Source organism: Acartia tonsa, chromosome 2 (genome assembly GCF_053477335.1).
Source record: "Acartia tonsa isolate MP-2025a chromosome 2, ASM5347733v1, whole genome shotgun sequence".
NCBI classification, from domain to species: Eukaryota; Metazoa; Arthropoda; class Copepoda; order Calanoida; family Acartiidae; genus Acartia; species Acartia tonsa.
The window spans coordinates 47764423-47784100 of record NC_137261.1 but is presented as its reverse complement, the minus strand read 5'-3'; the positions used below and the strand labels follow the sequence as shown (position 1 = coordinate 47784100).

The following is a 19678-nucleotide window of genomic DNA, read 5'->3' as shown; positions in this document are numbered from 1 at the left end:
ACATGAACACTTGTAGAGTGTCAAAAATAAATTAACAAAAAGAGGTAACTGTGTCACGAAAAAAGCTAATTGTCCTTGACTGACGGAACGACACTAATTATAGAGAAGCTTTATAGAATTGGTTTAAAAGAATAATATTATAAAAAGAAAACTTTCAAGACAAATCCTATAAATATTACTAAAAAGGTAAGTTCAACGTCTTTTCACATTCCATTTGTTTAGTAGCAGTCTTGCCAATTTTAAACTTACTGAGCAGGTGTTCCTAGTGATTCAACTTCTATCTGTTCAACTATTCCCATTGTACATTTGTCTGAAAAATCTATAAATGATTTAATTAAAAACATTGAATTTACCAGTTTTAATATGCTCGTATCAGATAATTATACAAATTAATAATATTCTGATTAAATCTATATCTGTTCATCTTTCCACGTCCTTTCTTTCTTCAAAATAAAAACAATTGTCATCGGAAATTTACTTCTAATGATGTTTCAATCTGGTGGTATGTCAGTGTTTAATTCCATCTGAAAATAATATAAATCTTTATTTCAACACATTAAAAAATCTTTAACAAATCAAAATAATTGATTACTTAACAACTATACCAAAACAATGGATATAGGATATACGTAGATATATGTAATGACAGAGGAAATTTATTTGGCATATCAACTTTGGGGACTTTAGAGAATTTTGATTGGTTGTTTCATTAAGTTGAATGTCCAAACTTTCCAACCATTAATTACCTAATCTACACAAGAGTTAATTTTGTGTATCATCAATGGGGATGTACATCAATTTATCGGCCATTGTCTTGTACCTTTAGATCCCTTAATTTAACAAACTTGACGATAAGTAATCCTAAAACTAATGTTGCATTACCTTCGTTCTCTTATTAAATATAAACTCATTTTGAATTATGGTGTTAGTGATATCCAAACCAAGAAGGGTTTTATGGCAGGGCTTGGATTGTGAAGCCGTCAAATGTTCAATCACATCAGAACGAGATAAGAATTTTTCCTGCAACATGCAAAAAAGTTAATAATATAATAATTGTATTCAATCTGAATATTTTAATTCTCCATAGAACTTTTTATTTCATTATGATAAATTTGTTGTTGATATTGCAAGGAACGATAAAACAAAAAACTATAGAAGTCTTATTCTTTATTAATACACTAGTGGGTGTTCCAATAACATATAGGAGTTATGTATTAAAATAGATACTAAGATGTTAGTAAAATAGCTTTACACCACCACAAGGCTTAAAAATAGCTAAAAGTCACTCCATAACCAATGTAAAGCTTCCTTAAAAAAAGAGTAGCTCAATCTTTTAAGAGAAAAAAAACTTACTACTTTATATATTTTCAAATCCTTACCTTACAGATTAGACACTGCCAAGATTTTAGTTGTTCATGTTCTTTTTGAATGTGATTCTTGAGAAGATAGTTTCTTGTGAAAGATTTATTGCACATCCTACAAGAATTAAACTTTATAAATGATTGACAAACTATACATAGATAATAGAAAAGTATTTATAAATGTGACAAACAGTTAATGGTGATTATTGTCGAGATCTCTTAAATTAAGGTATATAGGGAGATCACTCAAAAAAAATTACAGAAATCATAGACAGGTAGGAATTAGATGGCAAAATTAAAAAAATTATCATAGCAGTTTAAGTTTTATTTTTTATTTCTATTTAATATTTAGTGGATAAGAAAGGAAAAGTTATTGATTTAGATTTTGTTTTTTACAATTTTTTTGATTTTATTATAAAAATGACCAACCTGCAAGGAAAAAGGTTGACTTTAGTACCCACAGCTCCTTCCAGATGACTAGAGGCATGCCGGAGTAAGTCTGACTTGGTGTGAAATTGATTTGGACAATAAGCACAGCCAAAATATCTTTCATTAGAGTGACGAATTCGGTGCGAAGTCATATTACTCTTTTGAATGAATGATTTGTTACATATATCACATGTGTACGGTTTATTTTGGGTATGTATGTTCATGTGGCTCTTTAGTGTGTTTCTTTGTGTAAACTTTGCATTACATATTGAACATGAGAACGGCTTTTCTCCAGAATGAATTAATTTGTGAATTTTCAAGTTTTTATTTGATGTAAATGTTCCACTACAAATGTCACATGTAAAAGGTTTTTCTCCTGTGTGCGTTCTACTGTGTCTTTTAAGATTTCCTAAATTAATTTTTCAATATGGCTTCAAAACCGATTAATATCCGCTGGTTAAGAACCAGTTCTCAACTATAGTGAATATCATGTAGAGCATCGTATTAGAGACAATTTTCCACAAATATTAAAATAAAAATCATAAAATTAATAACTTTGGTCTCTATGGGCTAACAAAACTAATTTTGATCTTATATTTTTTCATTTTAAAATCCGCGGAAAGCTGTAATAAATACGATGTGATTTAGAATTATCATTTATTTATTAGTAAAATTGCACAAATTATTTATCTACTTAAAATAACGAATTTTTAAAAGATCTTTTTTTAAAAATTACCTGGGGTGCTAAAAGTTTGTTCACAACTATCACATTTGTATGGTTTGTCACCTGTGTGCCTTCGCTGATGAACTGTAAGACTCCCCTAATCAAGCAATTATCACTAAATTTGATTTATAAAATACCTAATAGTTTTTATTCTTCAAGTAAAATATATTTTTTGCAAGAAAAAAAATGCTCTTTACCTTAGTTGTAAAAGCATCAAGACAAACTTCACAGATAAATGACTTTTTATGAACTTTACTGAAAAATAAGTTATTAATACATAATAACACACATTTCTTCATGCATTCTGTAAATATATGTTTATAAATAGCGCAGCAACTAAAAACTATAAACATTTTTAAAGAAACGATTTGTAGGTTTCATACGAAAATAGTTAGGTTAAAATGTAATAATTGGTACGAAGTTATATTTCATGGACACAGGCAATGCAATGTTCAGTACAATTTATACATAAAGACTTCGACAGAAATAGGAATAAGGTAATGATACTGGTTCTATTGACGTCAGTAGAGATTAAAGAACGTACGGACATATCCTTATAGAAGAGTAGCAGAGATACTAAAAGTAAGAAATATGCATACCTGTGTTTCACTAAAGAATCCAAACATGATAAAATTGTAGAGCATTGTACACAATTGAACTCTGTTTTTTCTTCCAGATTCTATTGAAATAAATTCTATTTAATTTCGTTTTTAAAACTTGAAAGTTATGAAACTAATAAAACTAATGCTTAAAAAGTGTCAAAACAGTAAAAAATTACCAATGAGACGAAATGTATTGTTTTTTTTGCAAGGTAGTGTTATCAATTTGAAAATTACCTCCTTGAAGCCAATATTTGTTTGTTGCTGTTGATCTTCAAGGTCTACATCCTCAGAATCCTCAATCATCACTGTATCCTCATTAGATTCAATGATTTCAATAAGTTTACCATCTCTGTCAGTGCTAACAGTGATTATTTCTTGTGTTTCAATCATTGTTTCATGCATTTCTTTACTTTCATCATTTTTTGAAAATTTTGTTATTGTAAATTGTCCTTTTGATTGGTTGTTTACATTGGATGTCTGTATTTCATTGTTTTCATTTACCTTAATATAAAAAAAATAAACACAACTGAATCATTATTCCTGTTCAATAAAAAAAAACTCTTTTTATAAGGTATAATCTAAATTCTCAACCACGTAATTTTAAAAATATAAAGACATGAAAATCATACTCTTGTGATATTTGTAACTTAGACGAGTGTCATAATTTCACATAATCACAATGAAGACCAATTTTAATTTTCAAAATAAGGTGGAGGGATTGTTTTGATGCTTGATAGGCAGTCTGGCCTTCAGGGAAAAACTTTCAATATAAAAAGTACCATTTTGGCAAGAGACCAAAATCAAAGGTAAAAATAAATTTAACCTGTTCTATCACAATTTGATGATACACTGTCGGGTCATTTTCAATTTGAACACCTTGCATCATCTGATTATCATTTATCATAACAGTTTTCTCTGCGGCGGTGGGAGCTTCACCTTCCTCTCTGTTGCTCTCTGAGTTGGCCTTACTTTCAACACCAACTCTGCTATGCTTTTCAAGCTTTTCTGCCAATTCATTCCTAAATTTATTTTGTATAGGTATCAAATTTCAGTTGGCCAAAAAGTTAATTTCATACCTAGGTTATATTATCTATTATATTACACTATATGTCGTAAAGGATAAATATATAAATAATACCTGTTTATGCTATTTCTATCTTGATTGAGTGATATTGTAATCTGACTAGAAATTGGTATCTCACCGTAAATCTGGTTATCCTTGTTTGCTTTTTCAACCTAGTTAAAATATTTTACAAATGAATCCTCATTCAAGTGATTTCACTATTTACTTTTAAAATTTATCACTTAAAAGGACTCTCCACAGAAAAATCAACTTTAGATTTTTGAAAATCTAACCTGAAATTATTATTCTCTGTTCAATTTTAGGCATTTTTTGTTTTTGTGGCATCGCGATCGAAGCCCTTTGAAATTTTTTACCTCCTTTAAGTGAATCCTCCCGCCATTTAATTTGTGCTGCTTTAGTGATTTTTAGCTTCTATTTTTGCCGCCGTTGCCGCATTCATCGCCCTTCTCCGCCGCTACTCCGCTGTACGTCGCTTTTTAATACATGCTTCCCTCTCCCTTGTTCAGAAATTAAATGGAGGCTGGGGGTGTTGTGTATAGCTACGTACGCAATGTATAGCGGAGTAGCGGCGGAGAAGGGCGATGAATGCGGCAACTGCGGCAAAAGATGGTTATATTTGGCGGAGGCGAACACAAAATGGAGGCGGCAGGATTGTCCAGTCAAGGAAGAGGATAAATCGTAGAGCGGCCGGTTGCAATGGAGCAAATGTTCTTTAGCGGCGAACACATATTGAGTGGAGGAAAGTGTAGTATATATTGTTATAGCGGCAGTACAAATAGGCGGCGGACAAAATTTTCAAAGGGCTTCGATCGCGATGCCACAAAAACAAAAAATGCCTAAAATTGAACAGAGAATAATAGTTTCAGGTTAGATTTTCAAAAATCCAAAGTTGATTTTTCTGTGGAGAGTCCTTTTAAGACGATATAAATTATTAGTGTGGCTCTAAATGGAACACCTGCCATACTCGATAAAACTCAAATCAATAATTCGTACCTTCTCTTTAATTATAGCTTGTAATGAAGTTTGTACCGGTAAAGATGATATCCTGTTGAGGGTAACTGAAACTGGACGCTCCAGAACCTTTTGCAGTCTTACAGACACCTGCATATTAACAGTGATTTTTATACCTACCTAATAAAAGTTTTACAATTGGTTATTAAGTACCTTCGTAATTAGAATCTGGAAACTAAAGAAAAACTTTGCTTGATGATCCCCTGACAGTTATATTTCTTTGAATTAGATTATTTTCTACTTTAATAAAAAACTAGAGGCCACACCCCTAGGTCTCTAGGGTCACTTCAGACAAGAGGTGGGGTAAGTCGATCCTCAACTTTTTATTTTAGTTTAAAAACAAAAAAAATTTGGGGGGGTATTTTTTCTAGGGGCGATTTCTCTTCCTATAGAGAACTTCTACGGGCCTATAAAGAAGGTCTGTATATGACCATAGGTTCTACAGTTACCTAGATCCAACACTATAGACAGAGAGACATCCTGTTTTTTTCCTATAAGAAATTTTTAACACCTGATTCCAAAAGATGACAGCCTGAATTCTATCAGATTGGTCCATACTGCATACAATACCAATACAATCACATATCTTTTCCTGAAAAAGAGACAAACTTAAAACTCGCGACCGTGGCTCAGCACGTTGTGCATCCACTCGTCGTCGGGGAGGTGATAGGTTCGAATCTCGGCTTAACACCGCGTCATAACTAAAGACGTTAAAAATGGTTCCTACTGCTGTTATATCATGTGCGCGACATAAACAGTTAGGGAGAATGCCTTGGCCCAAAACAGACGCAACTCGTTACGAGGTACAGTTAGGACTTCCTGTTTATTTTGTCTCAAACGTTTTCCAAATAAACCCTTTTGAATAAACCTAAAATTCTTCAATAAATGGCGTAGAAATTCTACATATCGTAATATTAAATGTAAGTACGTCCATATCTAAATCTATAATACAAAGTTGCTTGATGTCTGTCCGTCTGTCTGTCTGTCCCTTAAGATCTCGGTAACCACTGAACCGATCGGATTCTACTCTTCAGGGAATATACCTACTGGTCCTGTGGTGGTTTTAGGCTATTTTCTTGGGGGGTGGGACACCCCTAACCCCCCCAAAAACAAAAAAATCCCCCCCCTTATTTTTTATTTTGCTCTGCTACAGGCTGTCGCAGGCTGCCCTTTATTATTTTTTATTCCAGCATTTATTTTGAATGAAAGAATAGCAACATTCTCTCACTAAAAACAATAAATATTAATTTTTTATCACCTCTTGGGGCAAAGCCCCTAGAGGCTAGGGGCGAAGCCGCTAGTTCTATATATAAAGTAGTAAGGTTTTTTTTGACTGAAGCCTGAGATTTCAATTACGGTAGAAGTTTAAAAATAGCTTCACATATATCCCAGAAGGTTCTAGGCAATTTTTCTGCCGTATTCTCAACAAATTGAATACAATTACAGAGCCCTATATGCTAAGGGCGCAGCAATTAGTACCTTAAATTGGGCTAACAACGTCACCTCCGCTTCCATCTTAATCTGAAATATCTTAATTATCAACAATAATATAATAATAACACAAAATAGGATAAAATTCATCATTTATTGTAAATAAACATGATTGCGTGTACATATTAACAACTTCAGTAATTTCATAATAAAATTTTTGGCAATAAAAATGGAACATACTCGAGAACAGGGACAGATTTTTAAAAGGTTTAAATCATGAGATTTATCATGTGGGGTTGGAGATTAAAAACCTCCATAAAAAAACCGTGAAAATCTGTCCCATTTTCTCCATAAAACTAAGCAAATGATGTAAAATGTACATTTCATTATTTGTATATAAAAATTATTTAATAATATCATTTCATTTCATGATTCATGTCACTGGACTTGCAACTTATTTTTAAATAATATTTTATGAAAAAAATTGAAACAAATGTTTTTTTTTTGAACTATAGGATCTAGTGCAGTTCACGGTAAAATGTTCCTATTAATGATGATCTCTAATAATCTATGAAATTTAAAGGCTGCTAGCTGCCAAACGGCTGAACATGCTCTTACATCCTGTTAAGCAGCATAAGAAGGCCTGAAAATAGCAAAGATCCAATAATGCACAGGGAAAGCTTCACTGAAGAAAAATCGCGTAAAGTAAGTCTTTTTCGCTCATTTTATGCACTACGAGATAACTGTGCATTATTGAGTAATGACTTTTCTAGATTATTTGAAGGCATTGTTTTGTCGGTTAACATTTTGTGTGGGCATAATCTATACGTTCCCCGTTAACTGCCTTTTTTGAGATTATCGTTACCAGGAACATTTTACCGTGAACTGCACTAGATCCAAATCATATAACTATTTGTGTGAGTGTTCTTGCTTGTAAGAGTATGGATCAAGATATGTAAGGGGTGATACAGGAAAGTGGATTAAAACAAAGGCAATTTTAAATAAGAAGTTGATTACTATAACAAAATATGTATATCATGATTAACAGTTTATTATGAGTAAATAAGGTACATATATTTTAATTAATAAATGACCAAAAAGAATTAGTTTTCATGATCTTTGTTTCTTAAAAAAGCATGAATTTAACATTTAAAACATTTAGAATTTTATATTTTAAGATATTACCTCTAAAGCATATAACAGCTTAATTTGTTGACTTGCTGCTAAAAATTAAAGGCAAATGAATTCTTGATCGGAGGCAATAGTTCTAAAATTCTATTTGAAATTTTGACAGGCAAAATAAAGTTTAAATATTATAATTGGTCTGCTTTTCTTTACTGGCAATGTTAAATAAAGAAAAATGAGCAATTAATACATGAAATATAAAGAACGAGAATAGTTAGGTAAAACATTTAAAATTGTAAATTTTTACATGCTGTAAATTAAAAATTAGAAGAAAAATGTATGGGCAGGGCATATTTGTTTGACAATTTGTGATTAAAATGAGAATAAAATAAATTTTATGGCTTCAAGATAAAGGGGGAGGTAGGTTGTGCTAAAATTCCGTAAATGTGTGAGTTTTAAGGCTTAAAAATAGTGTTAGAACGATTAAATTTATGTTAAATTAAAAAAAAAACATTTTTTGTCTATAGTTCTTTTCAATATTTTGTGAATATTATCGTTCTACTACTGTTTTTAAGCCTTAAAACTCACTACTTTACGGAATTTTAGCACAACCTACTTCCCCCTTTATATAACAAATGTGAAAATAGTGATAAACGGTTAAAGATGCCCAAATTACTTTCTTTTAAAATTTTACAAAATTTATTTGCTATCTATTGATTATGCATTGAAGGCCATTGAGGGATAAACACTATCTTTCTTTTTTAATCTAGTAACTAAGTTTATCATATTGTGCTTGATTGTTATCAAAATATCATTAGTTGTAAAATAATATAATATTAAGGTTTTACTATGCAAAGTGTAAATTACTTAGGTAAAAGTTTTTTACAGTATGCTTCAAAACCGATTAATATCCACTGGATTAGGACCGATTCTCAGCCATACTAAAAAATCATGTATAGCATCGAAGTACAGAAAATTCTCCTCGAATATTAAAATAAAAACCATAACATTAATTACCATTTTTTAGCCCAGGTCTTCGGCCCCTCGGGGATTATAAAACTGATTTTAATCGTATATTTTTCCATTTTAATATCCGCGGAAAACTCTATAATACGATGCAATAAATAACTATTATTGGGCTGAAATAATTGAAATTTTTCTTTATACCTATCAGTTCTATTTCCAATTCTTTATTTATTTTTGTTTAGATATTTGGGTAGTTTTGTATTTAATGTGAAATTCAAGCTCCAAGCCATAACAATTTAGGCCTATGGATGGGGCGGTAAGTGGGTGTTAAAATCCTATTCAACTTGGAAGTAAAATCAATTATATTTTAAAAAATTTTGTAACATGGAAACTCTTTACCCCCCCCCCCCCCCTAACGCCCTTGGCAAGCAAGGGCAGGACAATATAAAAGATTGATTATGCATTTGGTGATGAGGTTGTATAATTCATTAACTCAACCGAAATTGTCCCCTTCTTTGTTGTTATAAAACTGTTGTAAAACAATTCTGAAACCAACCAATACTAACAAATCTACTGGGTCTACTACTATTGATGGGAACTCCTTCCAATGCTAAGATTAATATTTGATATGGCCTCTGTTACATCTTCTGCATCTGAGAAACAACTGCTACGCCGCACTAATCTGGTTCTGAAAACAATAATAAATATGTCCATAGGTAGCGCAGCTTTAAAAATAAATAAATGACTCTTTCACTCAACATTTTTGTTTTTAAAATAAAATTATCTCTCATAACTTATCCTCTTAGTCCAAAGATCAAGCCTATGCAGATGCTCACTGTTTACGCAAATGTGTCAAAACTTATCCCCCCCCCCTCTTATAAACCTTCAAAGGACCTGTAAGAAGCGATACTGTAAAGGAGAACCATATCGGTCCAGCGGTTAGCGAGATCCTTCGTTAAAAACACACAGACAAACATCCTGTTACTTTTATATATAGGATGTTTGCAGACAAAAGCCGGAAAAATATGAAACTACTGACCTGCTGCCAACCATATGACTAGACATTTCTGTGTTCGGACTCGAATTTCTGAAAACGGGCCGTCTCACAGTCACGTGACTTGATGGTGTTGTAGGCGTGTGGACTTGCCCTCCCTCCCCAGGTGGAGAATAGGGAGGAATGTTACCCTAAAAAAAAAATTAGTTGATTTCTTTTTGACTCAAATAAAAAACATACCTTCATATCATATAGCCGTGTTACAATTTATAATTATTTTTTAGATGAAATTTTTTATAAGCCTCTTGTGGGTTCGCTACCTAATAACTTAATTTTCCCTTTGGCTTCTAGAGATAAAATTCGACCAATTCCAACGTTCTTTAATTTGATAAAATATTCACTGTTCAGTTCATTGATATTCTTTCAGAATAATTTGGTAATAAATAAACTTCAACCTTATATAGTCTAACTTTTCACCGCTAGTCGTCGCATTAAAATTTATTCTTCACAAACAAATTAATCTCAATGCATATTGAAATTAAAAGAAAAATTTATCAAGGCTTAAAATTGTTATTGTCTTGTAAACTACTGAGTTTGATCAAGTTTAAAATATATATTTTTTCATGAGTAATTTTCATGTTTTATATTTTAGTTCTAATAATACTGTAGTTCAAATATTATTCGTGCCGGCATGCTGGCGCTAGTGCACGGGGAACAATGCGAGTTAGTTTCAGCTGTGCCTAGCGCCTTGTGAGGCGATATTTCAGCCCCTATTCATGTTGAAAAGCGTGGGAATAAAATTCCAAGGTTTTGGCCCAATACTCGTTACGGCAAAATCTCTATATTTGAAGCTAATAGTAAATTTAGCACTTTCAGAAATAGAAAGAAATATGGTGCTTTTTACTCATAATAATTTATATAATGGCCATTGTAGTACCAAGATATTATAATACTTAATATATAAGGACAAATATCTAAATACAATATGGTTGTTACATTGTAATGGGAGGTGTCTCACATAAATATGAAAAATTGCTTGTCCAGTCTTCTTCTTTTAGCCCAGTGCTATCAACCATGATCATCATCTATTGCCAGGTTGAGGAATCTGGCGGTTGCTGGAGGATTTTTCCAAAGGTCTCGGACTGTGAGGCTAGTTGGGTTATTGTGACAGTTGAACAGGTGTTCTGTCGTATGAGAGCTGTCGCAGTTAGGACATTTATCTGCGACTGTTCCAGTTTTATCTACACCGGCCTTGAAACTGTTGAGATAAACACTGTAACCTGATCGAAGTTGAGATAAGGTGGATCTTGTGAAACGAGGGAGGGCCTTCTCAGTTTTATTAATTTCAGGCGGGCGGGTTCTAAGGACCTTGTTAGGTTCGTTGTTGCGAATCACAGTTTTAACTGTGTTTGTGTGGATTTTCTTGAGTTTTACTTTATAATCATTCTCAGAGAGATTAGGATATGATAAATCCTTTATCTCCCTTCCGAATTTTGACTGTAAAGTCTCGTTCATCTGGCGTCCTGGGGCTGGAGCATTCAGGTCAATCCTGTTAGGGTGGTCCGGTTTTTGTGTTGCCAGCAAGAACTGCTTGCTTAACATCTCGCAATGAGGTCTCACTTGCATAACTTTTGTTTCTGTATGTAGATGGTCTAGATCAGTCATGATGTGACACCCTGTGGCAGATCTTAGGGCAGTGTTTTGAGCTGTTTGCAGTTCTTTCCAGGATGTGTCGCTGAGGGCCGGCGTCCAGATGGGGCAGCAATAGTTCAGTAAAGATTGGCCAGTGGCTTTATAGGTATTCACAATAGTTTCTTTGTCCTTTCCCCAGGAGGTTCCAGTGAGGGCCTTGAGGATGTTGTTCCTGGACTGGATGTTGGTTTTAAGATTCCTGGTGTGTTCTCTGAAGGACAACATGTTATCAAATGTGATACCTAGGATCTTTGGCTTCTTTACTGTGGGTACCTTCTCGCCAGCAATTTCAACGCCTAATTCTTCACTGCATTCATTGGAGAAAGTTGTGAAGAGAGTGGCGGAGGACTTGGAGGGCGAGATGAAGAGGTTTCTGCTCTTGAACCAGTTGTCCAGTGTGTTCAGATAAGAGTTAATTTCTGACACTACTGGTTTGATCTTGGGTCCAGAGTTCAGAATGTTACCATCATCGGCATAGGAAACCAGTACAATGTTACCTGGTGGATCTGGCATGGAAGACATGTACAGGTTAAACAGGACGGGGGACAAGACTCCGCCTTGTGGTACACCCTGCTTTACCTTTCTGTATTTACATACAGAATTCCGGAAAACTACGTAGGTTTGTCGTCCTCGTAGATATGCACATAGAAATCTCTTTATGTAGCTGTTCAGATCAAGTTTATTGATGTCGTCCAAGAGGATCTGGTGGTCGACCGTGTCGAATGCACGGGACAGGTCTATGGCTACAGAGACTGTTCTATGGGATGGCTTCTTCCTGTTTAGGCCTGTATGCACATGATTTATGATGGCTTGGAGTGCTGTACAGGTGGACCTTCCCTTTCTGAAACCATGTTGATGGGGGGCAAGTTGGACAGCGTCGTTGATTGAAGGAAGTAGGAGTGCTTCAAGGATCTTAATTGCTGGAGATAGGAGTGAAACAGGTCGATAGCTGGGTCCAAGGTTAGAAGGTTTGCCGGGTTTCAGTAGGGGAATGATCTTAGCTGTTTTCCATATGCTTGGGATGATGGACAGCTCCATGCACCTGTTGAAGATCATGGTGAGGAAGTTGATGGCTGTAGGTCCAAGATTCTTCAACATTATGGGAGAGATGTTGTCTGGTCCCAGTGCTTTGGAGCTCTTTGCTTTCTTTATTGCTGCCAGCGTCTGAGCAGGGGTGAAGATAATTTTGCGATGTTTAGTTTTCTTCTTCATGTTGCGTAGAATCCTGCGCAGAGGCTGTTGAGGTTTCTTGTGCGGGTCAGGGGTGTATTGCCTGTTGAACTGGTCTGCAATGTGTTTGGCATGTGTGTATGTCTTGTTGTTAAATTCAATGCCTTGATTGTTGGGTTGTTGGGGCTGGTTACCAAGGCTCTTAATGGTGTTCCAGAGCTTCTTGGAACCAGGATCACATGTTCCTAGATGTTCCTGCCATTTTTTCTTCTTGTGTTCGTTTATTAAGTTGTTGATGTTTTTGTTTAGGTCAGGAAGTCTGGCATCCGCAGGGTTGTTTTTCTTCACCTCATCACGTTCGTCGATAAGTTTAGCTGCTTCGGTTGGGAGGGCATTGTAGATGGTAGGGATCCGTCCCGCAGGTATGAATCGTTTTGAAGCTTTTTGTAGGGTGGTACGAAAAAATTTTTCAGCTTCATGAATGTTGTCAACTTTCTTGGCTTTTGAAAATTCCTTTTCTGTGAAAGATTGAAATTTTGGCCAATCGGCTTTAGAGAAGTTGATGAAAGTTTGCGGTTTAGAGTTGAACTTTTTCAGTGTGGCTGAGACACTGATAGTGATGGGTAAATGGTCAGAATTAAGTTTATTCTCGACCTTCCAGTTTGTTGTTGGTAACAGGCTGATTGAGGCAATACTTACATCTGGAGCAGTAGCTGAATTGTTGGCTACTCTGGTTGGCTGGTCAAGGTTTATGATGGCACAATCTTGATTAGATATAACGTCAGCTAAGGCTTCGCCCCTAGCGTCGTTGGTGGCTCCAGAGTGCCAGAGTGTATGGTGTGCATTCACATCCCCTAAAACATAGTAGTTGTCTCCAAGTCCAGTAGTTAATTCATTTAGGGGTGGCACATAGTTTGGTGTATTACAGCTGCTCACTGGTGGAAGATACACATTTCTGATGTTGAGTGGAGATTGCTCGCCAGGAATACTGATGGTTAATGTCTCCAAGTGTGGATCTTGTTCAAGAGTGGGAGGTGTTTTTAACAGTGTGAAGCTTACGTCCTTGTGGACCAAGAAACCAAGCCCTCCACCTTTATTTACACCTCTGTCTTGTCTAACAAATGTGTAGTTGGGGGTTGTTGGTTGTTTAGACTTCGATGTAAGTTTTGTTTCTTGTACTGCAGCTATGAGGGTTTTACTTTTCTCCATGTGATGAAGAAGTTCTGCTAAACTCGATTGTATGCCGTTTAGATTCCACTGCAGTATTTTTAGGTTGTAGCCTCGGTTATGGAGGAGGTTGGGATTGGGTGGGGGAGAGGGGGGGTTACGTGGGGGGCGGGGGTTACGAGGGGGGGGAGAAGATTTTGAAGGGGGTGAATTTTTAGGAAGTGGGGTTTTAGTTTTGAAAGATTTGGGGTTTTTTGAAATTTTTGATTTTGAAAATTTTGGGGGGGAAATTGTTGGGGAGGGGGGGTTGGGGGGGGTGTTGATGCAGCATGGTCCAGTCCAGGTCTTGAGTTTTTGCCTTTCTTTCGATGATTTTAATCCAGAGCATTTGACATGGAGCCATTTGAAGCAAGTAGAACATTGTATTGCTGTTGGTGATAGTTGTTTGACGCACAGTGAACAATACCAGATGGGACCAGGGTTTTGTTCGATTCCAGCTCGAATAAGAAGGAGCCGAATAAGACAAGCTGGAGATGTCTTATTCCTTGTCAAGCATATTAAAAACCCAATTTAGCAGAGGGGTGAGCCTCATTGTCGGAGTTATTGAAAAACCTCCGGGTGTTGATGATGATCTCCGTTGATAGCGTGGGAGATTGTGTGCGTTGGTTCTTGGCTCCATGTGCTGCTGGTGTTGTTGCTGCTGCTGCTGCTGATGGTGTTGCTGCTGCTGCTGTTGGAGGTAGATACACGGCGTAGACGTGACCAACATAGTATCCAACATAGTGTCCAGTAATAAGTTTTCCCGCCTAAATTATACAATGACAGATGTCCTGCCTAAGCAATGAAATAAAACTACACTTTATGTGTCCCGTCTTAATAAATACAGTTACTTAAATAACGGCAGTTGTACTAACTAGACACATCTATCTACCTGGTACAAATGTTGGTCTGGACTATTGAGCACTGGATACAGAGGTGGATGGCCTAGGGGTGAGTATTGTGGGACATTGGCAGCTGTAGAGGCGGTGTGATGGCTAGGGGGGAGAACTGGTGACACAGTACCCACTTCATCTCTGTGACATTATGATTTATTATAATGTTTTCAATTTGAAATGTACACTTTTAATTCGGAGCACATCTATTAGATTGCCAATCAAAAAAGCTGTATAGTTTAATATAGTATTGTTAGTTAAAGGCCAAATTTTGCTTTGCTAACTGTTTTGGGGTCATCTGCCATGGTAAAGTTCTAAACCTCTTATGTACTTTAAAGTAGGTATAGGATTGAAGTATAAATATCCAAATTTGAAGTAATCAATGGTTTAGAAACACAATAAATCCCTGTGATATTCATAATCAAAACTTCTACTTCTATTGGCCACGCCACCACCTCCACCAAACCCACTCCCGCTGTATTCATTGTAAAACGGATTCAATGGCGGCGGATTTTCTGTGTAAGGCGGGGGCAGGTCACTGGCATCGTGGTGTGAGTCGTGGCGGTCACTATGGCTGTGGCGGTGATTTGGATGGTGCAGAACGGAGCCGGTCGATGATGTGCGACGGCGGAAGCGCTTGATCTTGTCCTTGGCTAGCGACACGGCCTGCATGGTCGCTCCAGAGCCGGTGTACTTAATATCCTGGTGGTATTATAGACATAATATTTTTTTCTCACTAACTTTGAAACAGACTCAGCAAACTATTTGATTTTGAAAAGGGAATTGACAGAAGTCTGCAGTTGTTAAGATTAGGGGGACTAGCTTACATTCGGAAGGGAAAGGTTTGATTGTTGATTGCATAATCAAAGATTTTATCATTAGAATTCTTCTTTTGCCTTATTGTTTCATTCATTGGGTTAGATTTAAATAGGATTCTTGTATCACAAAGGCTTGAGGCCAGGGTTATGTAATAAAGAGTAATCTCAGAAAAAAATAATCGAATTTCTGAAGTTGAAATATTTATCTATCTAGTAGGGCAAGGAGCTAAAATAAAATCCTATTGTTGTATCTAAAACTCACAACAAGAGAGGACACTTTAATCAATAAAATACAATAGGTAACAAATGAAATAAAAAAAATACCTAATATAATAATAGAATATAACTTTGTAAATATTATGTAAATTCCTGAATGTCTTGGTCGGTAACATCTGGAATCTGTAGTGCGATATCTCGTTGGGCTTTGAATATTACGTCACATTTTTGCGCATAGTCGATGTAACCTTCTGCCATCTAAAACAAACAGACTTACAGTAAAGAAACCATATTTGTCAAGAATGATGACGATTTACAAATTTTTTTTGATCAATATTATAGTAACATTGGGTTCAAAATTAGAAAGGACAGAATCTTATTAAAATAATAAAATTACTAGGTACCTAGGTAGTAAGTCAGTATTTTCATTAAAGCCGTTGAAATTGTACCTAGTTATAAAACACTTTTTACATTATAGAACTATTTTTTAACATTCTTTAATCGACATCTTTCCTTGGACAATTATACACCTTGCACACTAACTCCATATTTGTTCTGTTGTTTACTATATAAAGATATGTAATTGTTCATTTGATGTTTACCTTAAATAAACCTTCTTTGATACGTATAAGCTTTACAACTTCATGTTCCCGTACCCTCTCTACCACCTCCATTTGAGCAATATCTTTTTCTCTCTCAGCCTCGGATAAACGCCCAGACAATTCTCGAATTTCGTCTGCTGTCGCCTTCTTCGATACCTAACATGAAGAAAAAAAATATATGTATTTAAATTAAAACACAAGAGTATCAGGAAATCTCATAAACTGAAAGTGGATTGCAAAAATACGTTTGAAGGATGTACTTTTGAGGCTTAGTTATTAGTTAAGGTTAGGTTAATTCAGGATCTCCTCGTAGGGTAAAAAATCTTTCTTAAAGTCGGGTTCTGTAGCTTAAAGAAATTGTTTTAATTATCTTTAAATAAGCTTGATTTGAATCGTATAATATGTAAATTCGATTTATTTACCTAAGAATACTTTAGGTACTTTACCTCATAGTTTCAATCGTCTAGTTTTGTTTGGGTAAAAATCACAAGGCTACCTTTTTCAATTCTTTCTTGATCTTATTTTCCTTTTGTTCAGCACCTTGCAGTGTTGTTCTAGCAACATCAAGCTGACGAGCACCTTCTAGCACCATCTCAAATTGATGTCGAAAGTCCTAAAAACAAGATAAAAATCAAAGTAACTTTTTAAAAACTCTTGGAAGAGAATAAATATTTATACTCTTAACTTTTAAAATTTCTACATTAAAAAAACAACATCTCGGCTAATTTAATTTATTTTGTTATAAACCATTCCTCTAGCCCGACTATAGCCAAAGTTAAGACTTTTTTGCGTTTTACTAAAACGAAGGGACGAACGCACGGATATACGAATGACAGGATGCAGACGTTCATTAAAGAAATGAAAATCAAACCTTCAAATTATCAGCTAATTCTCTTTGTACCTCGGCCCAAACAGAAAATAACTCATCGATCTATAATAACAATTTAACTTATTAATTTTCTACAACCTAGATGTTGTATTTTTGTTAAATCGCAGATAGAGAAAGAAAATACAATATTATAAATTCTAATGTAGAAGAAACTTAGTAAATTAGAGAGAAAAATTAAGATACAATGAAAAATCATATAACAACAATTTATAATGAGATCATTTCACGCCAGGTACATAAAACTAATAGGATTACAAAGTTTAAAAATATGATTGATATATCAAAGTTACTAGGGAGAAGAATATTTGTTGCCAAAGAATGATTCTAATGGATAAAGATTGGTTAGAAAGAAGATTCATTCGACTTCCCTAGACCAAGTTCCTACCTGAGTTAATGCATCTTGTATTGCTCTGTTTTCATCCTTCATTGACCACTTGACAAGATCTTGCATGGCAACACACTGTGCTGTAGCAAAACCTTTAGATGCCAACCGAACATCCTAGTTGATTCATTGTGTTGCTTCAATGTAAATTTAATAACAAATCAAATTATAAAAAAGCTACCTATTTAGGTTTTAAGAATAAGATTCGATTTAAAGAAGGGTGGCAAAAGTGACATCCAATCAAAAAGATCTGGTTACGTTACGCTTTTAGCTCATCCAACTAATATTGCCTGAAAATCTAAATCATACCACAATACTCAGAAATGTAATACACAGGTAGAAAAAAAATCGTGTTACAATTATTTTATTTCGCGCATTTGAGTTATGCTTCCTGTCGTACATCATTTCACAAGTAGAAAAACAATCTAATTAAAGCAACACATGCCTTAAGCTGTGAGATAACCATCTGAATATCACTATGTCCACCCGTGATAGACTTTATCATGACTCCACTCCTCCGCAGAACCTTGCTCGCCTTGTCCATTTTTACAGTTGGATTCGTTTTCTGGCGATTTTAGATATGTAATTTATCACTTGATTTTTCTATTGCCTCAAAAACCTTGCTTAACTATTTTAATTCATTTCACACAAGTTTGTATTTGTATATCATTCTTTACATCTGAAAAAAAATCGTTAGGTAATTATAAAAAAAAATCATTCAAACACAAATTTGGCGTTATCCTCTTTTTTTCAATTAGGTTAGGTTATATGTCTAAGGGCCGAGCGCCCACGGCTCAGAAGGCTATGGGGCCAAGCGCTGCGGCCATGGTCAATATTTTGTCCTAGAAAGGGGGGGGGGGAGGGTATTAAATTTTTAAAAATTGAAAACAAATTCCTAAGGATTATATATATGCTACAAACTCTAACAAAAAGTGAGAATAAACGCGTAAACTTCTCTTTAGTAGGTAAAACTATTACTACATATAAAACACATATCCGTATACTAATGATAATGAAAATACCGCAAATATTTATAATATGTACTCTTATTGTAATGATTAGGCTTTGACAAAATCATCTTTTTTGTCATTGGAACCTCATCAAGCCCCACGGATAAGATTTTTTTTGTAAAGATGTTTAAAAAAGATAACTTTACCGGTGTGAAAAATTGTTTTACTATTGAATAGTTTTTTTTATAGATATACACATTTCTGTGAATTCTACTACCTCTACAGTCTAGTACAGTGTAGCAAAAAGTTAAATATTATTATATGGTTTTTTAGAACTAAGATGGAAGGCTTAAAGCAATTCACATGAGCAAAAACTGGAATTCAACCACGAAAAGATAAGAATATTTACATTTCTTTCAGTAGGTTCTTTTAATATATATCCTAAATATATGATTATATTCATGACGTCAAATTTATAATAATCGAAAATTTCACACGTTTGAATGTCCGTCTGTGAAAAAGCAGTTAGCTTGAGATTGTAAAATTAGCCAAGTATGAATAGTCCTATTAAAATTAAACATTAATTCTTTAAAAATAAATAAAACAAAATAAAAATTAGAAGTTTTCATTCTTGTTTTGGTAAATTCAAGACTATTAAAACAAAGAGTGGAAGAAATATTAGGATCTACTGCAGTTCATGGTAAAATATTGCTGGTAACGAATGCTTCCTGGTTTCTGGCAATATTACAAGATTCCTGGATCCAGCAGCACGCATATTCCCCTAAATTCTAGGTTCCTGTTAGCTGGCAATCTGCAAATTTTCCAGGTTACCAGCAATGAGAGAAGATTACTGGCTTACAGAAGTTTTTACCCCATAACCCTTATCACATTTTCTTAGGGGGTAAACAGCAATGATTAATAAGGGACAGTTGCTTCAATTATTTTATTAATAAAGGTGAGGGAAGGATAAGGAGAGTTGGGTCTTTACCTATAAATTTAACTGTTTCTATCTTAATATCCACTTTCGCGCCAAATTTTGGCGCGCCTTTTTATTTTTATAATATATTGAAAATTGGGGGAGATAAATTCGTAATTTTCATCGTATTAATAAATTAATTTTTTTCTAAGTGAGG

General features: G+C 34.7%; 3 protein-coding genes across 6 annotated transcripts in view; all 3 read right to left on the bottom strand.

Annotated features, from left to right (window-relative positions):
• Nucleotides 1-344, bottom strand: part of LOC145312031 (uncharacterized) — a 48137-nt gene extending 47793 nt beyond the window's left edge. For all 4 annotated transcript variants that reach the window (XM_080151129.1, XM_080151131.1, XM_080151130.1 and 1 more), the window contains exon 1: nucleotides 250-344. In XM_080151129.1, the coding sequence (XP_080007255.1) occupies nucleotides 250-344 (95 nt within the window). The remainder of the gene's footprint in view (nucleotides 1-249) is intronic.
• Nucleotides 306-6795, bottom strand: LOC145312032 (uncharacterized). Its single transcript, XM_080151134.1, has 13 exons — nucleotides 6691-6795; nucleotides 5723-5803; nucleotides 5194-5301; nucleotides 4255-4352; nucleotides 3940-4135; nucleotides 3351-3617; nucleotides 3114-3193; nucleotides 2712-2769; nucleotides 2527-2611; nucleotides 1791-2199; nucleotides 1380-1476; nucleotides 883-1020; nucleotides 306-524 (listed from the first exon to the last, which is right to left on the bottom strand). Exons 1-13 carry the CDS (start codon nucleotides 6793-6795, stop codon nucleotides 492-494), a joined length of 1755 nt encoding a protein of 584 aa, XP_080007260.1. The 3' UTR covers nucleotides 306-491.
• On the bottom strand, nucleotides 6783-18276 carry LOC145312033 (uncharacterized). Its single transcript, XM_080151135.1, has 10 exons — nucleotides 18041-18276; nucleotides 17599-17712; nucleotides 17196-17255; nucleotides 16821-16937; nucleotides 16325-16480; nucleotides 15879-15980; nucleotides 15101-15393; nucleotides 14688-14835; nucleotides 9773-9918; nucleotides 6783-9421 (listed from the first exon to the last, which is right to left on the bottom strand). The coding sequence occupies exons 1-10, from the start codon at nucleotides 18137-18139 to the stop codon at nucleotides 9319-9321; spliced, it is 1338 nt and encodes a 445-aa protein (XP_080007261.1). The 5' UTR covers nucleotides 18140-18276; the 3' UTR covers nucleotides 6783-9318.
• Nucleotides 18277-19678: the final 1402 nt, after the last annotated feature.

What these genes read in the sequence shown, in the direction of transcription:
- LOC145312032 (XM_080151134.1), bottom strand. Translation starts at nt 6,795, where the DNA reads ATGATGAATTTTATCCTATTTTGTGTTATTATTATATTATTGTTGATA. An exon ending in AAGCTATAATTAAAGAGAAG is followed by an intron (nt 4,353 to 5,193) that starts GTACGAATTATT and finishes TATTTTAACTAG; the next exon opens with GTTGAAAAAGCAAACAAGGA. An exon ending in ATCAAATTGTGATAGAACAG is followed by an intron (nt 3,618 to 3,939) that starts GTTAAATTTATT and finishes TTTTATATTAAG; the next exon opens with GTAAATGAAAACAATGAAAT.
- LOC145312033 (XM_080151135.1), bottom strand. Translation starts at nt 18,139, where the DNA reads ATGGACAAGGCGAGCAAGGTTCTGCGGAGGAGTGGAGTCATGATAAAG. An exon ending in TACAAGATGCATTAACTCAG is followed by an intron (nt 17,256 to 17,598) that starts GTAGGAACTTGG and finishes TTGTTATTATAG; the next exon opens with ATCGATGAGTTATTTTCTGT. An exon ending in TCAAGAAAGAATTGAAAAAG is followed by an intron (nt 16,481 to 16,820) that starts GTAGCCTTGTGA and finishes TCTTCATGTTAG; the next exon opens with GTATCGAAGAAGGCGACAGC.